This window comes from Schistocerca nitens, chromosome 4, assembly GCF_023898315.1.
Source record: "Schistocerca nitens isolate TAMUIC-IGC-003100 chromosome 4, iqSchNite1.1, whole genome shotgun sequence".
Lineage (NCBI taxonomy): Eukaryota > Metazoa > Arthropoda > Insecta > Orthoptera > Acrididae > Schistocerca > Schistocerca nitens.
In genome coordinates this window covers 969,380,755-969,404,032 of record NC_064617.1, presented here as the reverse complement: position 1 = coordinate 969,404,032, position 23,278 = coordinate 969,380,755, and the positions used below count along the sequence as shown (strand labels likewise).

The 23,278-nt window shown below is 41.3% G+C and overlaps 1 protein-coding gene across 4 annotated transcripts in view; it reads left to right on the top strand.

The window, feature by feature from the left end:
• LOC126253660 (proton channel OtopLc-like) overlaps window positions 1–23,278 on the top strand; it is an 856,134-nt gene that overhangs the window by 696,939 nt on the left and 135,917 nt on the right. For all 4 annotated transcript variants that reach the window (XM_049955174.1, XM_049955178.1, XM_049955175.1 and 1 more), the window contains exon 5: window positions 1,368–1,703. In XM_049955174.1, coding sequence (XP_049811131.1) covers window positions 1,368–1,703 — 336 coding nt within the window. The remainder of the gene's footprint in view (window positions 1–1,367; window positions 1,704–23,278) is intronic.

The window sequence follows — 23,278 nt, the reverse complement described above, 5'->3', positions numbered from 1 at the left end:
GTTTTCCACAGATTTCTAAGACTCTCTTGTACGAGATAGTGACAGCAAGATTGGGTTACCGTAAGTTCTGTGCACGATGGGTGCCCAAAATTCTTACCGACCACCACAAAACTCAAAGAATGGCCTCTGCATTAGACTTTCTGTCACATTATGAGGACGAAGGAGAACCATTGTTAAACAGAATCGTGACCGGTGACGAAACCTGGATTAAGTACGTGAACCCTGAGACAAAAGAACAATCAAAGATGTGGGCACATTCAAATTCGCCTACCAAACCAAGAAAAGCCTCGCAAGATTTTTCTGCCAGAAAACTGACGGCAACGGTGTTTTGGGATGCCAAAGGGGTGTTGTTGGTTGAATTCATGGAACGTGGTACGACCATTAATCAAGACGTGTACTGTGAAACAATAAAAAAGTTACGACGGGCTATACAGAACAAACGCCGTGGTATGCTGACTTCCGGTATCGTTTTTTTGCACGATAACGCCCGTCCTCACTCTGCTCGCAGAACAACGGCCCTTCTTGAGTCCTTCAAGTGGGACGTTATCAACCATCCACCTTACAGCCCAGACCTGGCGCCAAGTGATTATCACCTCTTCATGCATTTGAAGAAATGGCTCGGGTCACAGCGGTTTGATGACGACGAAGAGCTCAAAGATGCGGTCACAGGCTGGCTCCAGGCACAAGCGGGTGATTTTTATGCAGAAGGAATTTCAAAGCTTGTGAAGAGATACGATAAGTGCCTCAATCGCTATGGAGACTATGTAGAAAAATAGTGCAAAGATGTAGTTGTAAGATGTATATATTAAAATATTTTTATTTAACTTGGTGTATTTTTTTAAATCAACCGGAGGTTACTTTCTGAACGGCCCTCGTAATTTTATTAGGTCAACTTTGCAAAACAGGAGGACAACGTAAAAATCTGTCCAGACCTCAGGCAAAGAGAGAAAAAGGAGGACATGTCTGGATAAATCCAGACGTGTGGGCATACTAGCCTCGGCAGCCGTAGACAGTGGTCATGTGAGTGAGGGCTGCATTTGTGGGTGAGTGGGTGGGTGGGTGCACATGTGCCTGTGCCTGTGTGTGTTTTCTAATTTAGAGGAAGACTTTCTGGCTGAAAGCTTACTTATTTAACAGTCTCTTTGCTGGGCCTGTCTGTGACTCAACATTTCCGCCGTATGCTGCAGAGCAATCTATCCTTTTCATAATATTATCCTTGATATAAAATACTTTAAAAATTCCTGATAATTTTTGTCTGGAAGTTATATTAATCAGAGATAATTAAAGAAGTTTGTCAGATCACGCCTTTGTTATGTGTCATATAATTTTATTCTGCACATATAATTAGTTATTTCACTCTGTTACAGGGTTTCTTCACATATCTATATGGAATGAGCATACTGTTCTTGTTGTACGTATTCTGCTTTCTACTACAAGAAAGCGCCTGCTGTGCACCAGAAGTCCAGGCACCTCCACCTCGACCCCCTGTCAAAAAATCTGATGCAAAGAAGGCAGAAAAAGAGAAGAAAAAGAAAAAGAAAAAAGCTGCTGAAGCAAAGGAGAAAGGAAGTGCAGAAAGTGGTGGGGGAGGTGGAGGAGGCGGTGGAGGCGGTGGTGGAGGAGGAGCCGGCGGTGGTGGTGGAGATGGAGGTGGGGGAACACCGGGAGGTGTTGGTGGCAATAATAAAGGCTCAATGTTTCAGGTACAGTAGTGATTATTAAACATAGTGTATGCTGCTTCCTAGGACTCGTATGCTTGTGCTGTTTATAAATGGATGCATGGATCTCGTGGCTGCATTCTCAATATTTGTATTAATTGAAAGAGTTGTTGCTACTGTAAACAAATTTCCAGCGTTTATAGCACGCTCAGCATAAGCAATCACAATTGGTGTACATTTCACATATTTCTCAGTGATTTTAGCATTCTATTCAATCTTCTCAGTTTCATAGCTTGGCGCAATTTAATCCTTATAATGCACATAAAAATATATGTTTAAATGAAATGAGAGAATGGACACAGTAAGAGATGTACTCATATTTAGGCATGCATTTGTTGATAATGTCATTTTACTATCTTGCACCTCAGTACCAATGTTATATTTTTGTCCACTGTATGAAAATTCTGATTCTTTCAAATTTCAGATACAAAATTCCTTACTAAAGATTCATTTGTATATAATTCCTGAGAGAGGTATATGAAAACACTCAAAGTGCTGCAGCAGATTATAGAAATGAAGGAAAATAGTGTCAGATTAAGAGAATTGTGTGAACTGTGATGCGTTTAACTACTTGCTTTTTTTCTGTAAATCCTGATGACTTCACTATGTCATAATAAAAACCACTAAAATGTTGCAGCATGTCACAGAGAAATCTAATGATTCCCCTCAACCTTTTTTAATTTACTCTTTAAGAAGGAAATTTCATGATTGGAGGAGAAGTAATGTTTTGATATGTATACTCTTTCTTTGGACATTTCCAAAAGAACAGACGCCATTTTCATTCAATGTGTGTCCTGGAATTTGAAAGGACTTTTCCCTGTCCAAATTCTAACACTTATTGACACTGTAGTGGTAGGTCCCAGAACAAATGACCTCATCTGTAATCTAATACACATAAGAGAACACACTTCCTTTAATAACTTGACTCTGGTTGAGGCAGCTCTGCAACTAGATGTTTTATGCAGGTAACACCCCACAGGAGTCTTTACAGTGTTATAAATATCAGGTATAGCAATATTGTTTTAATTATCATGTCACAAAAATCAAGCTCCAACCATGAAACTTGGTGGTGGTGTCAGTCCTTCTTTGCGTATTCACCCTTCAATGTGACATTTTTTCTGAACAATGGATAATTTGGTTTCAGAAATATGCATTTGGGCTGTTCAAGAAGCATTCTACTTCAGAAATAACTGTTTTGTCATTCTGGAAATACTCGCCGTACAAAGGTTTCTGAGAAAAGAGAAAGAAGTCATTGGGTGCCACTACAGGAGATTCTGGGTGGTGAGACAAAATTTGATAGCCCAAAGGAGCAACATGTTTGACTGTGTCCTCTGCGGAATGAGCTGGGGCAGTGTCATGAAGCAGAGCATCCCCTTCAGCAGCTTCCTGCAATGCTTTGTCTCGATGGTCTCACGTAACATTGGCAAGAGATTTTGGTAGTATGCTCCTCTGGGCGCTGATGACCTCGATGTTGAGCGCCCATAAACCCCAACGCACACACAGTATGCTCCTCTGATGATTTGGCCGTTACATGCACAGTGTATTAGTATTGCACCACTGTAGTCTCAAAAATCACTCGGTATCACCTTGCCTGATTATTGTTGGAATTTCACCTTTTTCAGTGGTGATGAATCCACAAGTTTCCTCTGCTTGGTTTGCTCCCTTGTCTCTAGGTGATAGTGATACACCCAGCACTCCTCCATGGTCATACAGTGGCTAAAGAAGTCATCTGGATTAGCCTGCCAGAGATGCAACATTTTGGCTGTTGCCTCACTTCTAATGCATGAAAGTGTCTGAGCAATCACAAAACCCAGTGGGGGGATGACGTTTGTCGTCGTGATCCACACTGATTTTCAGTTTTTCCACTATTGCCTCAATTGTGAAATGTCTGTCTTCAAGTGCTGGGGGCTCCCCTTCTCTTGTAATTCCTTGTACCGCACAGGGAGATGATCTGTCACCTCATTTTAAGTCATTCAGATCACACTGGAAGTGTTCATTTCACATAACCGTCTTCTCAGCATGTGTTTTTGCAGTGTTGTTTTCCTTCAAGTGTAGAAATACACTCCTGGAAATTGAAATAAGAACACCGTGAATTCATTGTCCCAGGAAGGGGAAACTTTATTGACACATTCCTGGGGTCAGATACATCACATGATCACACTGACAGAACCACAGGCACATAGACACAGGCAACAGAGCATGCACAATGTCGGCACTAGTACAGTGTATATCCACCTTTCGCAGCAATGCAGGCTGCTATTCTCCCATGGAGACGATCGTAGAGATGCTGGATGTAGTCCTGTGGAACGGCTTGCCGTGCCATTTCCACCTGGCGCCTCAGTTGGACCAGCGTTCGTGCCGGACATGCAGACCGCGTGAGACGACGCTTCATCCAGTCCCAAACATGCTCAATGGGGGACAGATCCGGAGATCTTGCTGGCCAGGGTAGTTGACTTACACCTTCTAGAGCACGTTGGGTGGCACGGGATACATGTGGACGTGCATTGTCCTGTTGGAACAGCAAGTTCCCTTGCCGGTCTAGGAATGGTAGAACGATGGGTTCGATGACGGTTTGGATGTACCGTGCACTATTCAGTGTCCCCTCGACGATCACCAGTGGTGTACGGCCAGTGTAGGAGATCGCTCCCCACACCATGATGCCGGGTGTTGGCCCTGTGTGCCTCGGTCGTATGCAGTCCTGATTGTGGCGCTCACCTGCACGGCGCCAAACACGCATACGACCATCATTGGCACCAAGGCAGAAGCGACTCTCATCGCTGAAGACGACACGTCTCCATTCGTCCCTCCATTGACGCCTGTCGCGACACCACTGGAGGCGGGCTGCACGATGTTGGGGCGTGAGCGGAAGACGGCCTAACGGTGTGTGGGACCGTAGCCCAGCTTCGTGGAGACGGTTGCGAATGGTCCTCGCCGATACCCCAGGAGCAACAGTGTCCCTAATTTGCTGGGAAGTGGCGGTGCGGTCCCCTACGGCACTGCGTAGGATCCTACGGTCTTGGCGTGCATCCGTGCGTCGCTGCGCTCCGGTCCCAGGTCGACGGGCACGTGCACCTTCCGCCGACCACTGGCGACAACATCGATGTACTGTGGAGACCTCACGCCCCACGTGTTGAGCAATTCGGCGGTACGTCCACCCGGCCTCCCGCATGCCCACTATACGCCCTCGCTCAAAGTCCGTCAACTGCACATACGGTTCACGTCCACGCTGTCGCGGCATGCTACCAGTGTTAAAGACTGCGATGGAGCTCCGTATGCCACGGCAAACTGGCTGACACTGACGGCGGCGGTGCACAAATGCTGCGCAGCTAGCGCCATTCGACGGCCAACACCGCGGTTCCTGGTGTGTCCGCTGTGCCGTGCGTGTGATCATTGCTTGTACAGCCCTCTCGCAGTGTCCGGAGCAAGTATGGTGGGTCTGACACACCAGTGTCAATGTGTTCTTTTTTCCATTTCCAGGAGTGTATAATTATGACACTATACTACACTTTACCAATAGTCTGCACAATTTTGTTTTGGATTTTTAGCAGCGGGTTACTATCCTGAGGCACGGGGTTTTCATTGTGTACCAGAATGGCAAACATGTACCTGCAAACAAATAATGAATTAAAATAGTTAAAGAAATCAGGACTTCAGCTGCCTACAGGCTCTGAAATGAATCAATGGTGAGGGTTGAAAATTTGTGCCAGACTGGGACTTGAACCCGGATACTACTCTTCTCTAGAACAGTTGCCTGAACTACATTGGCCATCAGGGCACACTTCCTGACTGACTCAAATTCTCACCTTGTCATGCACAAGTAGCACCCCATCCATTATCCCCCCTGCTTGTAGCATTCGTTGAGTCCCACAGGGAATTGGAATATATGGTGCATCCACATTGAAAGTACCCAGAGCCGTCCTTGATCAAATGTATACATAGATATGTGGTGTCTGTTGTGTTGGGCATGTCCGCCAACAGTGTCATGTGTGAAAGAACAGGCACCAGTATGTTTTGTTATTCCACTGTAGCCACTTGTTTTGGATAAATCATCTGCATTTTTTTTATTGCAATAAAATTTTGTAGTGTCATTTTCATGGTGTGGAGAGATTTCCATTTCTAACCTTTGTAGCTAGAGTGCCTCTTGACAAGTTGAGGCCATCATATAACCTGCTTCAGTAGTTGATAAAGGTACTATGGCTTGTTCCTTGCTGCTGCAGAAAATAACAGCACCTTGTGATTTAAACAGAAAATCGGTGAGTGACTTCCTGTCCTCTTTGTCTCCTGTCCAGTCTGGATCACCATATTCTGCAACATTTTGGTTTTTTTTCCATAGAACATCTTGAGTCCCATTCAAGTGTCGTGTGATTCTTTTAACTGCCTGCCATTGAGGCGTGCCTGGATCATTGTTTAAGGGACTGAAAACTCCAATTGCATATGCGAGGTCCTAACTGTGCCTACATCGTACTGTGTATAACTTATACATCTGGAGTATTTCTCATGGCTTTTCTCTCTCCATCTGTCTTAGAGCTCATCTCTTGTGTAAGTACTTGACTGTTGTCCAAATGTATCGACACTGGATTGCGATCTTTCATGTTGCATTTATTTAATATTTGTTCTATATATTGAGCTGCATATGTTTATAATAGTCTGCTTTAGTGATCTTTCATTATTCTTATGACCAAGCAATTCGACTCTTTTTCCTAGCTCTTTCAATTTAAATTTCTCTTTGAGTTTCTTTTTGAAGTTGTTCTTCTCTTGTGGGTTATTACTGAAAATTAACACGTTAAAATAAATTGCAGTGGTTAATGGTATTTCCATTATCCTTCTGATAATCACTTGGATCAGCTGTACTTCCCGTAAAATTCAAGTTTAAGAGTGCTTCATTCAGCTTAATATTCCAGTTGTGATTGTCTTGTTTCAGTCCATAAATAGCTTTCTTAAGCCTCGTGAGACATTTGTCTGCAACAGTTCTAGTATGAAAATAAATCTCTGAGATTTTGACACAAATTTCCTCTTTCAAATCGTCTTGTAGAAGTGCTTTAACAATGTCTAAATGCTCTATGTCTACATCATATTTAGTAGCTAAGCCACACACTACATGCCATTATTTATGTGGATAATTCATGAATCCATGTAACTGGTGACCCCATTTAAGAGTTTCCCATACCTTTCGGTGAACGCCATAAGTAGCAAGCAGCAGAGATACGCACGGAGTAATGTGCCATGACAGCAAGCTATGCCATGCCATTTGTAATGAAATTAACAGGCTCCAGAATGGATTGAAGGCTTTGGAGCTTGACATTCTGATAAATATTGACATGAAATCTGTCCAGGGCAATGAAGACCATGTTAATTCAACAACACAATGCATTGCAACATGGTGGATACTCTTGGTGGGTCACAGGACAGTGTTAAGCAAGACTGAAAGTATCTGCAGTCTCAGGGAAAACATCCTCTGTCACAGCTTAACAGTCAGCTCAGCAGATCTGACAATTTTTTGTTACATGTTTGGTATCAATAACTTCTGGCTCAAGAGTGGATGAGATTGGTGCTTTATGAGGAGATATCACCCAACAGATAAATGCAGGCCACAGATAGTGTCTGTGTAACAGTAGAGTCAGTCCAACAGTTACAGTGGTATTTCCAGACCTGCCAAATGAAATTGACCATGGTCAGCTAATCTCAAATGAAGTAAAACTCTGGACTTTGCGGTCATCACATTGTGATGCCCATCGAGCATTTCGCATGAGATCAGGGGCTTAAGAGCCACAGTGGAGGTGCTGATAATGCAGTTGCACATGCAGCAGCGATGACAAGGCGTCAGTAATCAAGACCAAGGTGAGTTCAAACCAGCAGCACTACCATGTGAAATGCGACACCAGCAGAAAGACTTGCATGAAGTATGCTGTATCAGAAACATTTCAGCTAAGATACCACAAAATGTACATCACCATGCTCTTACTTAAAGGGCCAAGGTGTCTACAGTCACAGTGCAATGTCAACATGCCATCAGCAACAGCCACCCCCTTTACACATATTCTATCATGTTGAAAATACTGCAAGTATCAGACAAACATATCAACAAAATTTTCCTGGCAGAAACCAGCTCCATTATCAGTTTGCTGCCTGTCAGCCATGCACTGCATAACAAACAGGATATTCAGCCACAATTTAAGGCAGTTAATAACTATTCAGTCAACACTTATGGACAAAAAGTGTTCACCTCCAATGTCAGTTTCTCCACTCATTTTAGGTGGTCTTTCATGATCACTGATATCTCGGAACATATATTAGACACTAATTCCCTAGCCTATTTTGCATTAGCAGTTGAATTACACGAAGCACAATTGTTAAGCTTAGTGGACAACAGTACAGTGTCAGAGACTAAAAGTCATCTGACTTAAGGGGTACTACAGAGAATTTATAACACATTCCCCTGGAAAGAACATAGCACAGCTGAAGTGCATAAGCCTTCGGAAGAGAGTTAGCAAATGTGTCGCAAGAGTAGGTCCACCACAATGAAATCAAGCTCAACACAGTACATTACATCTGTACAATACCAGCACAGTCAGCCTCTCTGTGCACATCCAGAATTGCACCTGAAAGAAGACAGTCTTTGACAAAATGTTAGGGTCAGTAGTTGTTTGCCAGACAGCTCATGGTCTTTGCCCCTCACCTAGTTAGCAAGAAAGATGGCTTGTGAAGGTCATGTGGAGATTACCAGACCTTAAATGTGAGAACAATCCCGGTCATGTAGCTGGTGTCTAACATACAAGACTTCAAATGTGCATTGGCCCACATTAAGGTTCTTAGCTTTCTTGACTGTAAAACAGCATATCAGATGATACCAGTAGCCAGTAGTGATGTTCCAAAGAAGGCAGTGATTATACCATTCAGTTTATTCAAATTTTTGTTCATGCCTTTTTGCCTAAAGAATGCCACTCAGAAAGGGCAACATTTCATTAATGACATACTTCAAGGACTTCCATGCAAGTGCATGAACAACATCTGTGATGAGTATGCAGATGGTTGTTTTGACTATGGGGTAGTGTTAAATGAAAACAAATGGATCGCAGGGAAGACTCGGGTCACTTTCCTGGGCCATACTGTTTCAGGTGATAGTGTCTGCCCATTTGCAGAAAAAGTTATGGTACTACAATCTCTCATAAATCCAGGAAATTACCAGCAAGTCGATGTTTCTTGGAAATGGTAAATTTTTGCTGAGGTCATCTTCCAGCAACAGTGGAGGTGTAGACACCACTCATAGAAGCTGTTGCAGGACACAGTGCCATGGGACACAGGGCAGAGGCTGTGTGGCAGTGATACGTTTCTGTTCACTTGTGCATTGTAAGACTAGCACATTGTGCATCTTGTACATCTCTGACATCTTCACTGCTCTATTAGGAGTCTGTGTGTCAGTTTTTAGTTTTATTTATTCTCATCAACATGTAACTTTTTTACCTCCTTTTTGTGATATCTGTGTGTTTTATTCCTCTCTCCCCCTCTCTCCCCCTCTCTCCCCCTCTCTCCCCCCTCTCTCCCCCTCTCTCCCCCCTCTCTCCCCCTCTCTCCCCCCTCTCTCCCCCCTCTCTCCCCCCCGCTCTCCCCCGCTCTCCCCCTCTCTCCCCCTCTCTCCCCCTCTCTCCCCCTCTCTCCCCCTCTCTCCCCCTCTCTCCCCCTCTCTCCCCCCTCTCTCCCCCCTCTCTCCCCCCTCTCTCCCCCCTCTCTCCCCCCTCTCTCCCCCCTCTCTCCTGCCCTCTCCCCCCTCTCCCCTCCCTCCCCCTCCCTCCCCCTCCCTCCCCCTCTCTCCCCCCCTCTCTCCCCCCTCTCTCCCCCCTCTCTCCCCCCTCTCTCCCCCCTCTCCCCCCTCTCCCCCCTCTCCCCCCTCTCCCCCCTCTCCCCCCTCTCCCCCCCCTCTTGCCCCCTCTTGCCCCCTCTCCCCCCTCTTGCCCCCTCTCCTCCCTCTTGCCCCCTCTCCCCCTCTTGCCCCCTCTCCTCCCTCTTGCCCCTCTCCCCCCTCTCCCCCCTCTCCCCCCTCTCCCCCCTCTCCCCCCTCTCCACCCTCTCCACCCTCTCCACCCTCTCCACCCTCTTCCCTCTCTCTCTCTCTCTCTCTCTCTCTCTCTCTCTCTCTTACATAATTTGTTTGACATTCTTTGTTTCACCATTTTTCTTTTTCAAATAACTTTTACATTGTTATATGCTGAGAAATAGACCACTGTCGTAGTCAGTAACAGTGGGTCTCATTTCATTGTCAGCTCTTATGTTTTTGTTTAATAGGTATTCCTCACTCACTAATCTAAAAGAAAATTCTTCTACTTTTCTTATTTCCATTCATTATCTTTAGTACACACATAAGGTTTTATTTTGATTATATTTTAGATGGGTTTTCTTCTGGTTGTTTCTTTTTTTACTACTATAATTATTTATCAAGTTCATTTATAACATCTTCTATAAATCCTTGGAAAATATATTGCACTAGGGAATCAGGCAATGGTTTGCTATTGCTACATATGTTTGGTAGCTGGGTATCCCTGGGAATTGTCATGACACAAATTTTTATTCCTCATTGTGACTTTGCTATACAGATGTTAGAGCCTTTTTCCTAATAGTATAGAATATAGATTTAGTGTTTGGGATACTGTGTGGTAAGCTAGTGAAATTGCACTTACAACTGACCACGGTTAAAACACACTAATTGTAAATCAATTCCAACATATTTAAATGTCCAACTTTGAGCTGCTTTTGTTGTTGTGAAAGCAAAATTTTGATTTGTTTAAATTGAATGGATAACTCAGTTGGAATCACTGATATAAGGGGTTAGAGAGAGACCTCTCTAGCTGCTGGATCTGTGAGGACAGTAGCTTCAGTAACTTTAATTTGCGTGGTTTTTGTCTGCAAACAGGTAGCATTACGAAGTTTCAAATGATTCCAAGTGTACAGTTGTAGTCTAATCATAAGGCATAAACCACAGATTCAACTTTACTAACAAACAGGTTTCCTGTCAAAAGGAAAAAAACAAAACAGTGCATTGTTGTGTACACAATTTTTGTTTAAAATTATATATGTGGAGAAACATTATGCATGGGAGAAAAAATTTGCCTAATGGTTAAAGTGCTCTGCTATAACAGTTAAAATTGACTGTAAGAAAGAAATTGAAACTGCACATTCTCACAGCATAGCATTTTCTTTTTTGCAGTTGCTTCTATTACGAAACCCATACATTGTTGTTTTAGAAAAGTACAGCTTATGTCTGTCCAAATGTTTATTGGAATATTGTGTAAATATTTGGAGTAAATCTGTCAGGAATTTTTTGAGATTTTTGGAGACAGCATTTTCCTTTTCCCCTTTAGATTCAAGAATGGTTGAGCATTCCTACAGACATATTGTGAGTAAGATTTCAGAACAACCTTTTCACTAAACATACCATCTGTCATTCCATCAGCCAGCTAATAAAGTAATGACTAACTTCACTGACAAAGATTTTCTGTGCCGTAAAGTGCCTGACTGTACAAATCACTAACTCCAACATTCATTCATCGATTCTTCTTAGTTCAAAGTTCCCATCAAGGAGGCTAACCTTCACGTATGTGGAACAAATCAAGATATACTCTTTCATATGTTGTTGAAATTTGTCAGGAGATATTTTTCAGTAACACAGAATACACACTTATTCGAGGAAGGTCAACTCATTATGCAGACTACAGAAGTTGACATTTTAGGGAGAGCACTGGTTATTATGGGAGTTGTGTGAACAGGTATTGTTCTGCTGGGAGAGCACATATTTGTGACAGTGTGAAAATATCACACAATGAACTGGACAAATGATTTTTATGTATACTACACAGTAAAGTGTTCCCCTAACAAGCACCAGAGTTGTGTACTTTTTGTAGCCTGTAGCTCCCATTCAATGATACTCAAAGTTATATGTAAAAGACTTTACTTCTACTATTTGATGCTTCCTTAGTACTCCTTCAGATGCAAAATGTTTCAGGCAAGGTTCAGGCATATTTCCTGGAATGTGTCACACTTCACTGAATGTTGTAGGAACATAAGCAGCCGAAGTCGAATCTTTTGTTTTACATATTAACCAAACAGCTATGACACCATGAAATGGTCCCTGTTTACCTAGAGTTGTTTCTGTATGTCACTACCTGGTAAACTCCGCCAGCTGCCCCCTCCTGCTTGGTGGCAAACTCTAAGTTGAGTCTGTTAGAATGATATGGTGGAGAGGAAGCTAAGATAGTAGCATTGTTGCTTGTGGTCCTAACTGAGACTCAGGGTGCAAAATTGGTCCTGCTGTGTGTTGCAGTTGCCATGAGATCAGCAGTAAATCATTGTCTGATGTGAATGTCCAGGCATGCATTTTTACACTACCACTGTCTGGGTCCTAACCAATATGCATGTGCATCTTCCTTGGACAACTGGAGCCAGTGTTGATTCACAGCTGACACCTGATACCCAACAAGTTGGGCAGTTCTTCACAGAAACCATTCAGCTCTCTGTAACCTCACAATCCATTTTCAATAAAATTCAGTTGATTATGGATTTTGCTTCTCAGTATGGTCTTGGCATATGTACAATGTTTACTAAACTAGTGTGCTTAAAACATTTCACCCTTTCAGAAATCATATACAGTTATTATTAGCTCCACATTATCTTTCTCAATACGTGGTAGCTATTCTATCCACAGAATAATACTGTAAGTTACTGCATTAACTGCCCTGCTCAGTGATCTGTTCAGTTATGGTATTTATACACCTTGTCTGTACATGTGTACATTGTTTTTATTATTCCACTGGTGTATTGAATGCACTGAGTGAATATTTAAGTAAACTGTTAAATAAAGAACAATATGCTGTGAGTAAGTCATTCAAATATTAGCCAGCCATAATTGTTTTGAAATGCTATTAGCCTCCTTATTTTCTAGTGAAATATTTTCCTGGCTCCCAGTGTAAGTGTGTGTGTGTGTGTGTGTGTTACAGCCATTATATTTGATAATAGCATGCCAAACAAACAAATCTTGGTGGCACTCATAACTGTATAACCATTTTCCTCTGTGTGGATACAAATTACTGAAATGTTATAGTTATAATTAATCGATCATAACACACTTTTGTGCATTTTATGTGACTCCAGTTCAGCAATTCAGTTGATATGTTTGCTGTTTATTAATACACAAGACTTTACTACTATGATACTGTTGTAGATGAATATCCAAAAAGAATCTTACATTTCATTTATTTTTTTCACTTGAAAGATTCCTTAAAAATTATGGGAAGGGTTCTCAGTCTTTTGCAATGGCATACGTGAATAAAAGTTCTCGGTTTTCAAGCCGCGTCAGTTCGAATAAAATCCTTGAGCTTTCTATGACCATCTCCACCATCGTCATCAGGAGTTCACTGACTGCCAGGGCTGCTACGGTTTCTCGCTTATATAGGCATGATGACATCATCAGCAGCCAATTGGATAGACCCAATGTGGCACGCTCGCGTAAGTCGACCCGGGCAGCTAGCAGAGCTATTGCCCGCGGCAGCACCATTGCCGTCAGGTGGCGCCAGGGGCAGGTGCCATGTTTGAAACTTCCACTCCCTTGTTGCACATCTGTCTTTGCTTTCTTTCAATGTCCAATGCCCGCCCCCATGCCCTGCTGAGTGTTTACCCCCAATCTCTGTTGAAATTATTGTTGTTTAAACGAATTTCAGCCACTTCCTTTATAACGGAGTCTCAGTACGTAGAGGCATAAGCCAACATTTTTGTATTTTTGAACTGTATTTTATGTCTGTTTTCTAGGCAATGCTCCGCTAGGGCCGACTTGTCAAGCTCCCTTTGTTTTATATGGCACTTGTGCTCAGTATAATGCTCTGCAACTGTGTGGATTGCTTGTCCAACATACATGCTGCCACATTCACAGGGTACACCATACATGCCAGAACTCGAAGAACAATGTCGTCTTTAACAGGGCACAACATATCTTGTATCTTGGGGGCGGGCTGGAACACTGGTCTCAGCCCATGTTTCTGCAGCAGATGTCCTAACTTACTGCTAGTTGCTCCACAGTATGGCAGGTTAAAATGGTTCAAATGACTGTGAGCACTATGGGACCTAAAATCTAAGGTAATCAGTCCCCTAGAACTTAAAACTACTTAAACCTAACTAACCTAAGGACATCACACACATCCATGCCCCAGGCAGGATTCGAACTTGCAACTGTAGCGCTTGCTGGTGCCGGACTGAAGCACCTAGAACCGCTCAGCCACAGTGGCCAGCAGTATGGCAGGAATGCGGTCCATTAGGCCTCTTCTACTGATTCACCAGGCGTCTTTCATTGGCGGCCCTTGAAAGCGTTTGCAATGTCTCTTTTTGATGTATCCATTTTCCCTGAAAACACGTTTTAAGTTCTGCAGTTCAGACTGTAGGCGGTCTACATCTACATTTACAGTTACATCCATATTTTGCAAGCCACCTGACAGTGTGTGTCGGAGGTAATCTTGGCTCTATGAACCAATGTATTCAAGACAGCTTTCTTTTGTTCATGGTGGTGGAAACTATTGGTGTTCAAGTACCGATCAGTGTGTTGGTTTCCTGTACACTGAATGACCAAACTGGCTCCCTGCCTTCCACTCAACCAAAACATCCAAGAATGGTACCTTGCCGTGCTTCTCCATCTCAACAGTAAATTTAATATTGGGATGGACACCGTTCATGTGATCAACGAACTGCTGTAGCGTATCTTCACCATGAGGCCATATCAGGAAGGTGTCACAATGTATTGTAGAAAGCAAGAGGGCCGTAATGTCGCAGTTTGTAGATCCTGCTCCTCAAAGTGCTCCAGCAGTCTCAAATTTCTTCATGGAGCACTTTGAGGAGCAGGCTCTGCAAACTGCGACATTACGGCCGTCTTGCTTTCTACGGTACATTGATGGCACCTTAATGATATGGCCTCATGGTGAAGATACACTACAGCAGATCGTTGATCACATGAATGGTGTCCATCCCAACATTAAATTTACTGTCAAGATGGAGAAGAATGGCAAGCCACCATTCTTGGATGTTTTGGTTGAGCGGAAGGCATTCATTGTACCAGAAACCAACACACACTGACCGGCTTGAATGCCAACAGTTTCCATCACCCTGTACACAAGGCAGCAGTCCTGAACATGTTGGCTCATAGAGCCAAGATTATCTCTGACGACAACCTCCTACAGTCTGAATTGCAGAACTTAAACGTGTTTTCGGGGAAAACAGATACAGCAAAAGAGACATCACAAATGTTTTCAAGGGCCGCCGATGAAAGACACCTGTTAAATCAGTAAAAGAGGCCAAACGGACTGTATTCCTGCCATACTGTGGAGCAACTAGCAGTAAGTTAGGGCATCTGCTGCAGAAACATGGGCTAAGACCAATGTTCTGGCCCATCCCCAAGATACAAGATATGTTGTGCCCTGTTAAAGACGACATTGCTCTATAGTGTCCGGCGTGTATGGTGTACCCTGTGAATGTGGCAGCGTGTACGAGGGCCGTTCAGAAAGTAACCTCCGGTTGATTTAAAAAAATACACCAAGTTAAATAAAAATATTTTAATATATACATCTTACAACTACATCTTTGCACTATTTTTCTACATAGTCTCCATAGCGATTGAGGCACTTATCGTATCTCTTCACAAGCTTTGAAATTCCTTTTGCATAAAAATCACCCGCTTGTGCCTGGAGCCAGCCTGTGACCGCATCTTTGAGCTCTTCGTCGTCATCAAACCGCTGTGACCCGAGCCATTTCTTCAAATGCATGAAGAGGTGATAATCACTTGGCGCCAGGTCTGGGCTGTAAGGTGGATGGTTGATAACGTCCCACTTGAAGGACTCAAGAAGGGCCGTTGTTCTGCGAGCAGAGTGAGGACGGGCGTTATCGTGCAAAAAAACGAAACCGGAAGTCAGCATACCACGGCGTTTGTTCTGTATAGCCCGTCGTAACTTTTTTATTGTTTCACAGTACACGTATTGATTAATGGTCATACCACGTTCCATGAATTCAACCAACAACACCCCTTTGGCATCCCAAAACACCGTTGCCATCAGTTTTCTGGCAGAAAAATCTTGCGAGGCTTTTCTTGGTTTGGTAGGCGAATTTGAATGTGCCCACATCTTTGATTGTTCTTTTGTCTCAGGGTTCATGTACTTAATCCAGGTTTCGTCACCGGTCACGATTCTGTTTAACAATGGTTCTCCTTCGTCCTCATAACGTGACAGAAAGTCTAATGCAGAGGCCATTCTTTGAGTTTTGTGGTGGTCGGTAAGAATTTTGGGCACCCATCGTGCACAGAACTTACGGCAACCCAATCTTGCTGTCACTATCTCGTACAAGAGAGTCTTAGAAATCTGTGGAAAACCAGTAGACAACTCCGACATTGAGAAACGTCGATTTTCACGAACTTTTGCATCAACTGTCTGAACGAGTTCGTCAGTCACCAATGATGGTCTACCACTCCTCTCTTCATCATGAACGTTTTCTCGTCCACTTTTAAATAAACGTACCCATTCACGGACAACTCCTTCACTCATAACTCTCGGTCCGTACACGGCACAAAGCTCACGATGAATAGCTGCTGCAGAATATCCTTTGGCTGTAAAAAACCTTATGACAGCACGCACTTCACATTTGGCGGGGTTTTCTATTGCAGCACACATTTCAAACTACCACAAAAACTAAACTAGCGCAGGTACAACGTTCACTCGACCACGGCTTGATGCCGACTGACCTGTTGAGTGCGTGAACGCACAGATGGCGTCGCTACTCCCCCCACAACCCGCACTGTGACCAATCAGAGGTTACTTTCTGAACCACCCTCGTATATTGGACAAACAATTTGCATGGTTGCGGAGCATTGTACTGAGCACAAGCGCCATATAAAACAAAGGGAGCTTGACAGATGCACAACACAGGAGCGGCAGTTTCAAACGTGACGCTTTCCCCTGGCACCACCTGACGTCACCGGTGCTGCCAAGGGCAATAGTTCCGCTAGCTGCCCAGATTGGCTTGTGCACACTTGCCACATTGGGTCTCTCCCATTGGCTGCTGATGATGTCATCATGCCTATATAAGTGGAAAACCGTAGCAGCCCTGGCAGTTAGTGAACTCCTGATGATGATGGCGGAGATGGTCATCAAAAACTCGATGATTTTATTTGAGCTGATGCGGCTTGAAAACCGAGAATGTTTTATTCAGATTATGGGAACTTCATTGGTTTACAATTAAGGTGCGATCACAAACTCATGCAAATGCTATAGTCATGTGCATACACACATTTCAAGTTCTATGAAGTATATAAAACAATTGCAGTAAATAAATTAAGTGAATTTTGTTGTTAAATAGAATAATATGTCTTTACTATATCTTAGTTTTGTTGTTTTATAAAGTGGGAAACATTATTTTCTATTGTATATTATATAATAATTAATGCCTAAGAATATTCTGTGTAAAAATTATTACTGTTCTCAAATGAGATACACATACACAATTGCAGATATTCTAGTCTGACACTTAATCTTGAAGATAACTATGAATGAAATGGGAGAAGTAAAGAGAAAGATACTGTGAACATTGTGTGCTTCTTGTTAGGCTTCTAAATGGGTAAAGTCTCCAACCTCTCTGTTTGGTATCATTCCTATTTTTTAATTCTCTCACTCCCTTTTTTTCCTGATTTCAGCCAACACTGTTACCCTATGTATATCCTCACTTTTTCTCTTTTGTTTTTGGATATTCTACCACATGTTTTCATACTATTAGCTTACTTCTGTTAAATTATGCTGTGTAGAAAGGCAAGTGGGTTGGGGATGGAATAGATGATGTGATTGTCAGGGGTGAGTGGAAGTCATAATTATGAAGAAAATGTCTGTTTTTATTGCAGTTTAGGGTTTACATTGGGGCCCTCCAGTATGTATGTACTTAATACCCTATGCCAGTCACATAGACAAATGTGGTGGGTGACCAAAAGTTAAAATGTTTTAGAAAGAACCTGTGGTATTACAGAGGAAAAAGCTGAATACTAGAAAGAGTCTGAGGCAGACGCAAAAGCTAGAGTACAGGTGAGCCAGAGGCAGACAGCCTAAATCAATCTGCCCTGTATCAGATGTTATATACAAGAGCATAATGCAGGCAGGCAGATGTGATCTCTCTCCCACACCTCCTGTTTGGCGATTCCAAGAATGCTTGTCTTTGTTGTGACTTGGTATGGGCTCTGTACTGCCCTTGGACTTTTGTCTATCATTTCAGATTTCAAGTAATGACGTTTGTACTGGACTAGAAAGACTAGGTACTGAATGTAAAATCGTAAGAGATAGAAGGATAATAAAAACTGTTACTTTGTAGGGGTCCATGTTGCAGCCAACAACTAGAATTGTGCACTATATCAGTTCAATGTATAGCTACGGATGTCATGTATTGTGGTTTCCCTCGGTTATTGCTACAGTTTCTTTTACCAATGGTCTTCCCTCCCCTTCTGCATGCCATTTCCTTCTCTTTAGTGAATCTTCTCCTGTAGTAACAGTCTACTGTGCAACACCCACTTACATTTGTTGCTTCCAGAAAATGGAAACACAAATATTACCATTATCATAAATCTACAACTAGTTGTTTTAACTAACAGACCAGTACTTGGTTAGTACATTGCCTACTTTTAATGTCAACTTTTTTTTTCTAAAGAAGATAACTTTTTCTTATTTTATCCATATGAAATACAATCAGTTTTCTGAGTGAATAAAGAAGATAAATTTTCATTACTGTATCTGCTGTATTTATTTGTTACTGATGTGCTTACTTGTTGTCCTGTGTTGGCAGGCTTACCATTGTTAAAAATAATGGTTCTGGATGTATATTACTTCTGAAGGAAATACATTGTTACGATGGTACGAATGAATACCGCAATTTCATGTTTATTGGCTCTTGCTTTGTTATGTTTGACTCAAGCATAAGCTTTCATTTTTTTTTTTTAAATATTCTAATTTTGTCTAAATCAACTATTTATTAATGTGACTGTTGAGATGTGTCTCTATTTTCTCTGTTCGTTTCTGCCTTGACACTGTTGGCTGGAAATGCATGTTGGAATATCAATTAGCTGCAGTGTTAATGTATAGGTGTTGTAGTAGTTGTTGCTATGCCTCACAGAGAGAGAAGTACCCACGTAAGATGAAGGACTTGGCCAAGCAAAAGCTGCAGGGCGGACTCGTGCAGAGTCCGCAACAGGTGAGTCTTCGACAGCAGCTGCTGTGTTTGTACGTGTCTGTGTGCGCACGTGCATTTGATATAGCCTTTACTAGAGTAGAGTAGTGCTGGTAGGAATCTGCCTTATCTAGGATAGTTATTCTTCTGCTGCTGTGCTTTTTCTGCCACTAGGCACGTTTGCATTCCAGTGTTGCTTTTTATTGCTGCAAAATAGTGCTGGGAGCTACAATGCAATTTTACATTTATGAAAAACTTGCAAATAAGAGTATCTGTTGAATATGAATTAATAACCATTGAAAGAAAACTGTTCACCTCATATAGTCAAGTCAAATAAATTAATGAATAAGCACCAGGAGAACAGTTTGTGGACTCTTTTAAATAATCAATATGTATAAGGCAATCAGTGCATGATGCAGGTAACAGAAATTAAAACTACAGAAACTGAGATCTTTTCTGTGTGATGTATTTTACGGTGTGTTTTCTGTGGTGTGTGTTGGTAGTCTGTCTCTTGCAGTGCTCTGTATTTAATAATGTAAAAATGTATGGCATGGATATTTCTATGACATTATCAATGCATGAAAAGGCGGAGAGCAAAAAAACATTTCCGAGTGGAAAATTGCACACATTATCAGTGTCTTCCATTTTGCAATATGCAGTATGCTAAAAACAGTTAGGTGCTTTCTACATTTCTACCTCAGTTCCTTATTTCCTTCCTGCATCAGAATGAAATGCTGAGATGGGTGGTGAGTGTCATTCCAAGATTCATAAATGAAGTGACATTTCATTATTTTGCGTAACAGATGACAGATGCAGGAGTCATCCAGTTCAACTAAAAACTTTAGGTCCTACACATAATAAAAACTATCATTTTCTGTTGTATTATGAAAGTAATTTTAATAGGATTTTAACCCTTCACCTTTAAATCATAGTTCACTTGTTTTTGCTTGGAATTGCCTGAGAGACTTCAAACTGAAGTGAAGTGCCTAACTGTATGAATAAGAAAAGAAAGAAGAAGCAAATTAGTGTTAAAAGTCATAACAACAGTGAGATGGAGCACAATTCAGAGTAGATATGGAAGGGAAAAGAAATCAGTCATTTCCAGAATCAGTCTTGTCAATTCAAAAGAACCATTCTAGCATTTGCCTTAAGTGATTTGAGAATAACTGGAAAATCTTAAGTGTGTTGGGTGGATGGAATAATATTTTCTCCTGCTGTGTAGTTTAAGTTTGTTTATACTTTTTCACATTTATTGCTGGTTACATACAATCGATGTCAGTCAACCTGTGCAGTTGTCAACAACGAAAACATATTTCAGTTTGGCATATTTTAACAAAAGTTGTCCATGTATGCATATATAGACTGTAAATTAATCCTTATTACAGACAGAGCACATGGAAAAAGATAAAACTAATAGTCTTATAAGGTAATATCTGGAAGAGCATGGATGATGTGCAACATGCAAAGAGGTATGTCACTTGTATTATTGTGTTGGGTAAGTGACAGTCTATATCGTATGATGAAGCGTGATGTAGGTGTCAGTCATGTTATCTCAGAATCTTGTGTCTGTGAAATGTGGCAGCCTTGGAAGTTCATAATGTGATAATGTGTGGACATGGAGAGCTTTCCAAAGCTGCCTCCTCCATTGCATACCATTTTCACTACAACGACACATCTGAGAAAAACTGTTTGGTTTCCTCTTAGCAGAGCAGACTAATAGCATAAGTGTATAATCAGTTATTTTATGTGGGACTATTACTTAAAAATTCATAACCCACCAGTCTTAAAGTTGTCTCAGCTGAAGTCAGTAACTTCAGTTCCATTTTAAACATCCTTCACAAACCACAGCTGCACTCACTTTACTATGGATACTGCCAACTTTCCAAAAGAAGCCAGTACCACATATGATATTTTTATCAGTCTATTCGTATCCTTTATTTTATATTTCGCTTCAGGTTTACATCTATATCAGTACTCCGCAAACTGCCTTACAGGCTGTAACTTAATGTGTCAGCACACTATGGCTGTTCTTGTAGTTGCTCATATTTTTGCCTCTGTACCTATGCTCGTGAGGCATGTTACACTGTGTGGGATAGGGTATTTCTGGTACTACTATCATTTCCCCCATTCCCTGTTCTGTTTGCGAGTGTTGGTTGAAAAGAATGAATGTCAGTAAGCCTCCATAGGATCCCTGATTTTCTTATTGTACTCATCTTGCTAGAAGTGTGGACGGGAATAAGATCTTGTTTGACTGTTGTTCAAATATAAGCATTCAGAATCTCAGTGGCAAACTTCTCTGTGATGGACAACACTTCTCTAACAGTGTCTTCCATCAAAGTTTGTTGAGCATCTCTGTTATGCTCTTGCACTTAGAAAATGCTGCTGTAATGAAATCCAAAACCCTTCATCAGTTCTTCTATTAATAGATTCTGATAAGGGTCCCAGACTGATGAATGTCTCACATGTGCATTTCCTAAAACTAGTATTATGTGATCATTCCACATTAGATCACTCTGAACAGTTACTTCTAGGTATTACACTTGTCAATGAGTAGAGCAATTTTTTTCTCAGTAGTGTAAGCAAACAGAAATGGATTTTTTCTACCATTTATAAAGAACATATTACTTTAATTTGTGTTCAGGGTCAACAGCCAGTCCCTGCATCAATTTTCAAGCCTGTGCTGATCTTACTGTGTTTCAATTCAGTCTTCTTGCCCTCAAGGCTACCTTTACAGCTATTAAATTCCTCCATTTAAAAATGAAATGTTGAGTTCTACCTATGACAAAGTCATGAATCAAATCACAAATCTGATCCATTACTTGGTAAGCCCATACTTTGCTCACTGGACTCTGGAGCAGCAAACATTATTGTTGAGTTGTTAGAATCTTAAGTCACCAGATATTCTTCATGGAATCTGAATGCAGATAACCTCTAAGAATGTATAACATTATCGAGTTAACCTAAATTCAACGAATGATGGCTGTGTCAGTGGTCATTCAATATATCACAGGAAATTATGGAAGAATTGATAAAAATCTGACTGGTATATGTAAAAGGTGCCATACTTATTTCCACATTATTTAATGTAATCGGGCAGCAGTTGTCATTTCGCAGACAAAGGAGAGCATGAGGCACCAAGCACACCATGAGTATGTGGTCTTTCAAAGAGTATCTGATACGCAAATAAAAACTGAAGATGGTTTCAGATATGTTTTCATAGCCAAATCATGCTTTTGCTTTTGGGGACTTGTTACTTGTCAGAATTTACATTTCTGTGCAGATAATCATCTCCGAAATAAAACAATTACAGAATGATCTAGGAAGTTATTACTCCTTAATTTTGTCACAAGTAGTGGTTTGAGAAAACAAGCAACTTCCATTAGTACAAAGTACCTGGTTATGGCCTGTTTATTTGTATGATTGGAGATAGATATGTAGAATTACAGGCAAGATCTTGTTCAAATATCATGAGCTAAATTTATCATTATCTGAATACAAATCATAGCCACTTCAAGCACATGATTTAATCATTTCCCTAATCAAATGCATAGAGTATACTTAAAATGTTACTTTGTCTTTGCTAACCCAAACTTACGAAGAAATCCCACATCAGTGCAAAGTATGACATCCTGTGTCTCCAACATGGTGATTATATGAACAAGATAGCCTGTATTTACGTTTTTGTGCTAGTTTTGTGTTAAATTTTCTAATTTTTGTCATTGATTTATTTGTTCATCCTAAAGTGAAATTCCTTAACTCCCATTAAGAAGAAGAACCTCCAGGAATGTCGATGGGGTCAATCTCTGTTTTAATTGCCCATTGCAGGCAACTTCTGTGGAAAGTATATGAGCAACAAATTATGATTGGTGCTAATCTAATGATACTATGAATTACTTTTTATATTTTTAATGATATCTTTAAATCTTTGTTTTTACATATATTTTTATGTATATTAGAGGGAAAAGCCATTGCTCCTCCTCCTATGCTACTGGTCCACTGTTTTTATTTAATACTTCTAAACAAAGTATTCATGCAACTTTACATAAAATACTACCAGTTGTCTGCTGTCAAAGCCAAAACATGTTTAATATAAACCTTATGGTTCTGTGTAATTTACACTGCAGAGTACAAATATTTTCATAAATTGTAGAATATGTGACTACTGAATTTTTTTCACTAATCAAGGTACGAAATCCATTATGAACCCCAGACAAGGATGAATAGCCTATGTTGGAATCATTTTTACTTAAAGTATTGAGGTTGTGACCTGCACAGTCAAGCCTAGTTTATCTGTTGCTAGTTACCAACTAACCATAAATACCATTAGCACAGTTATGTATTGA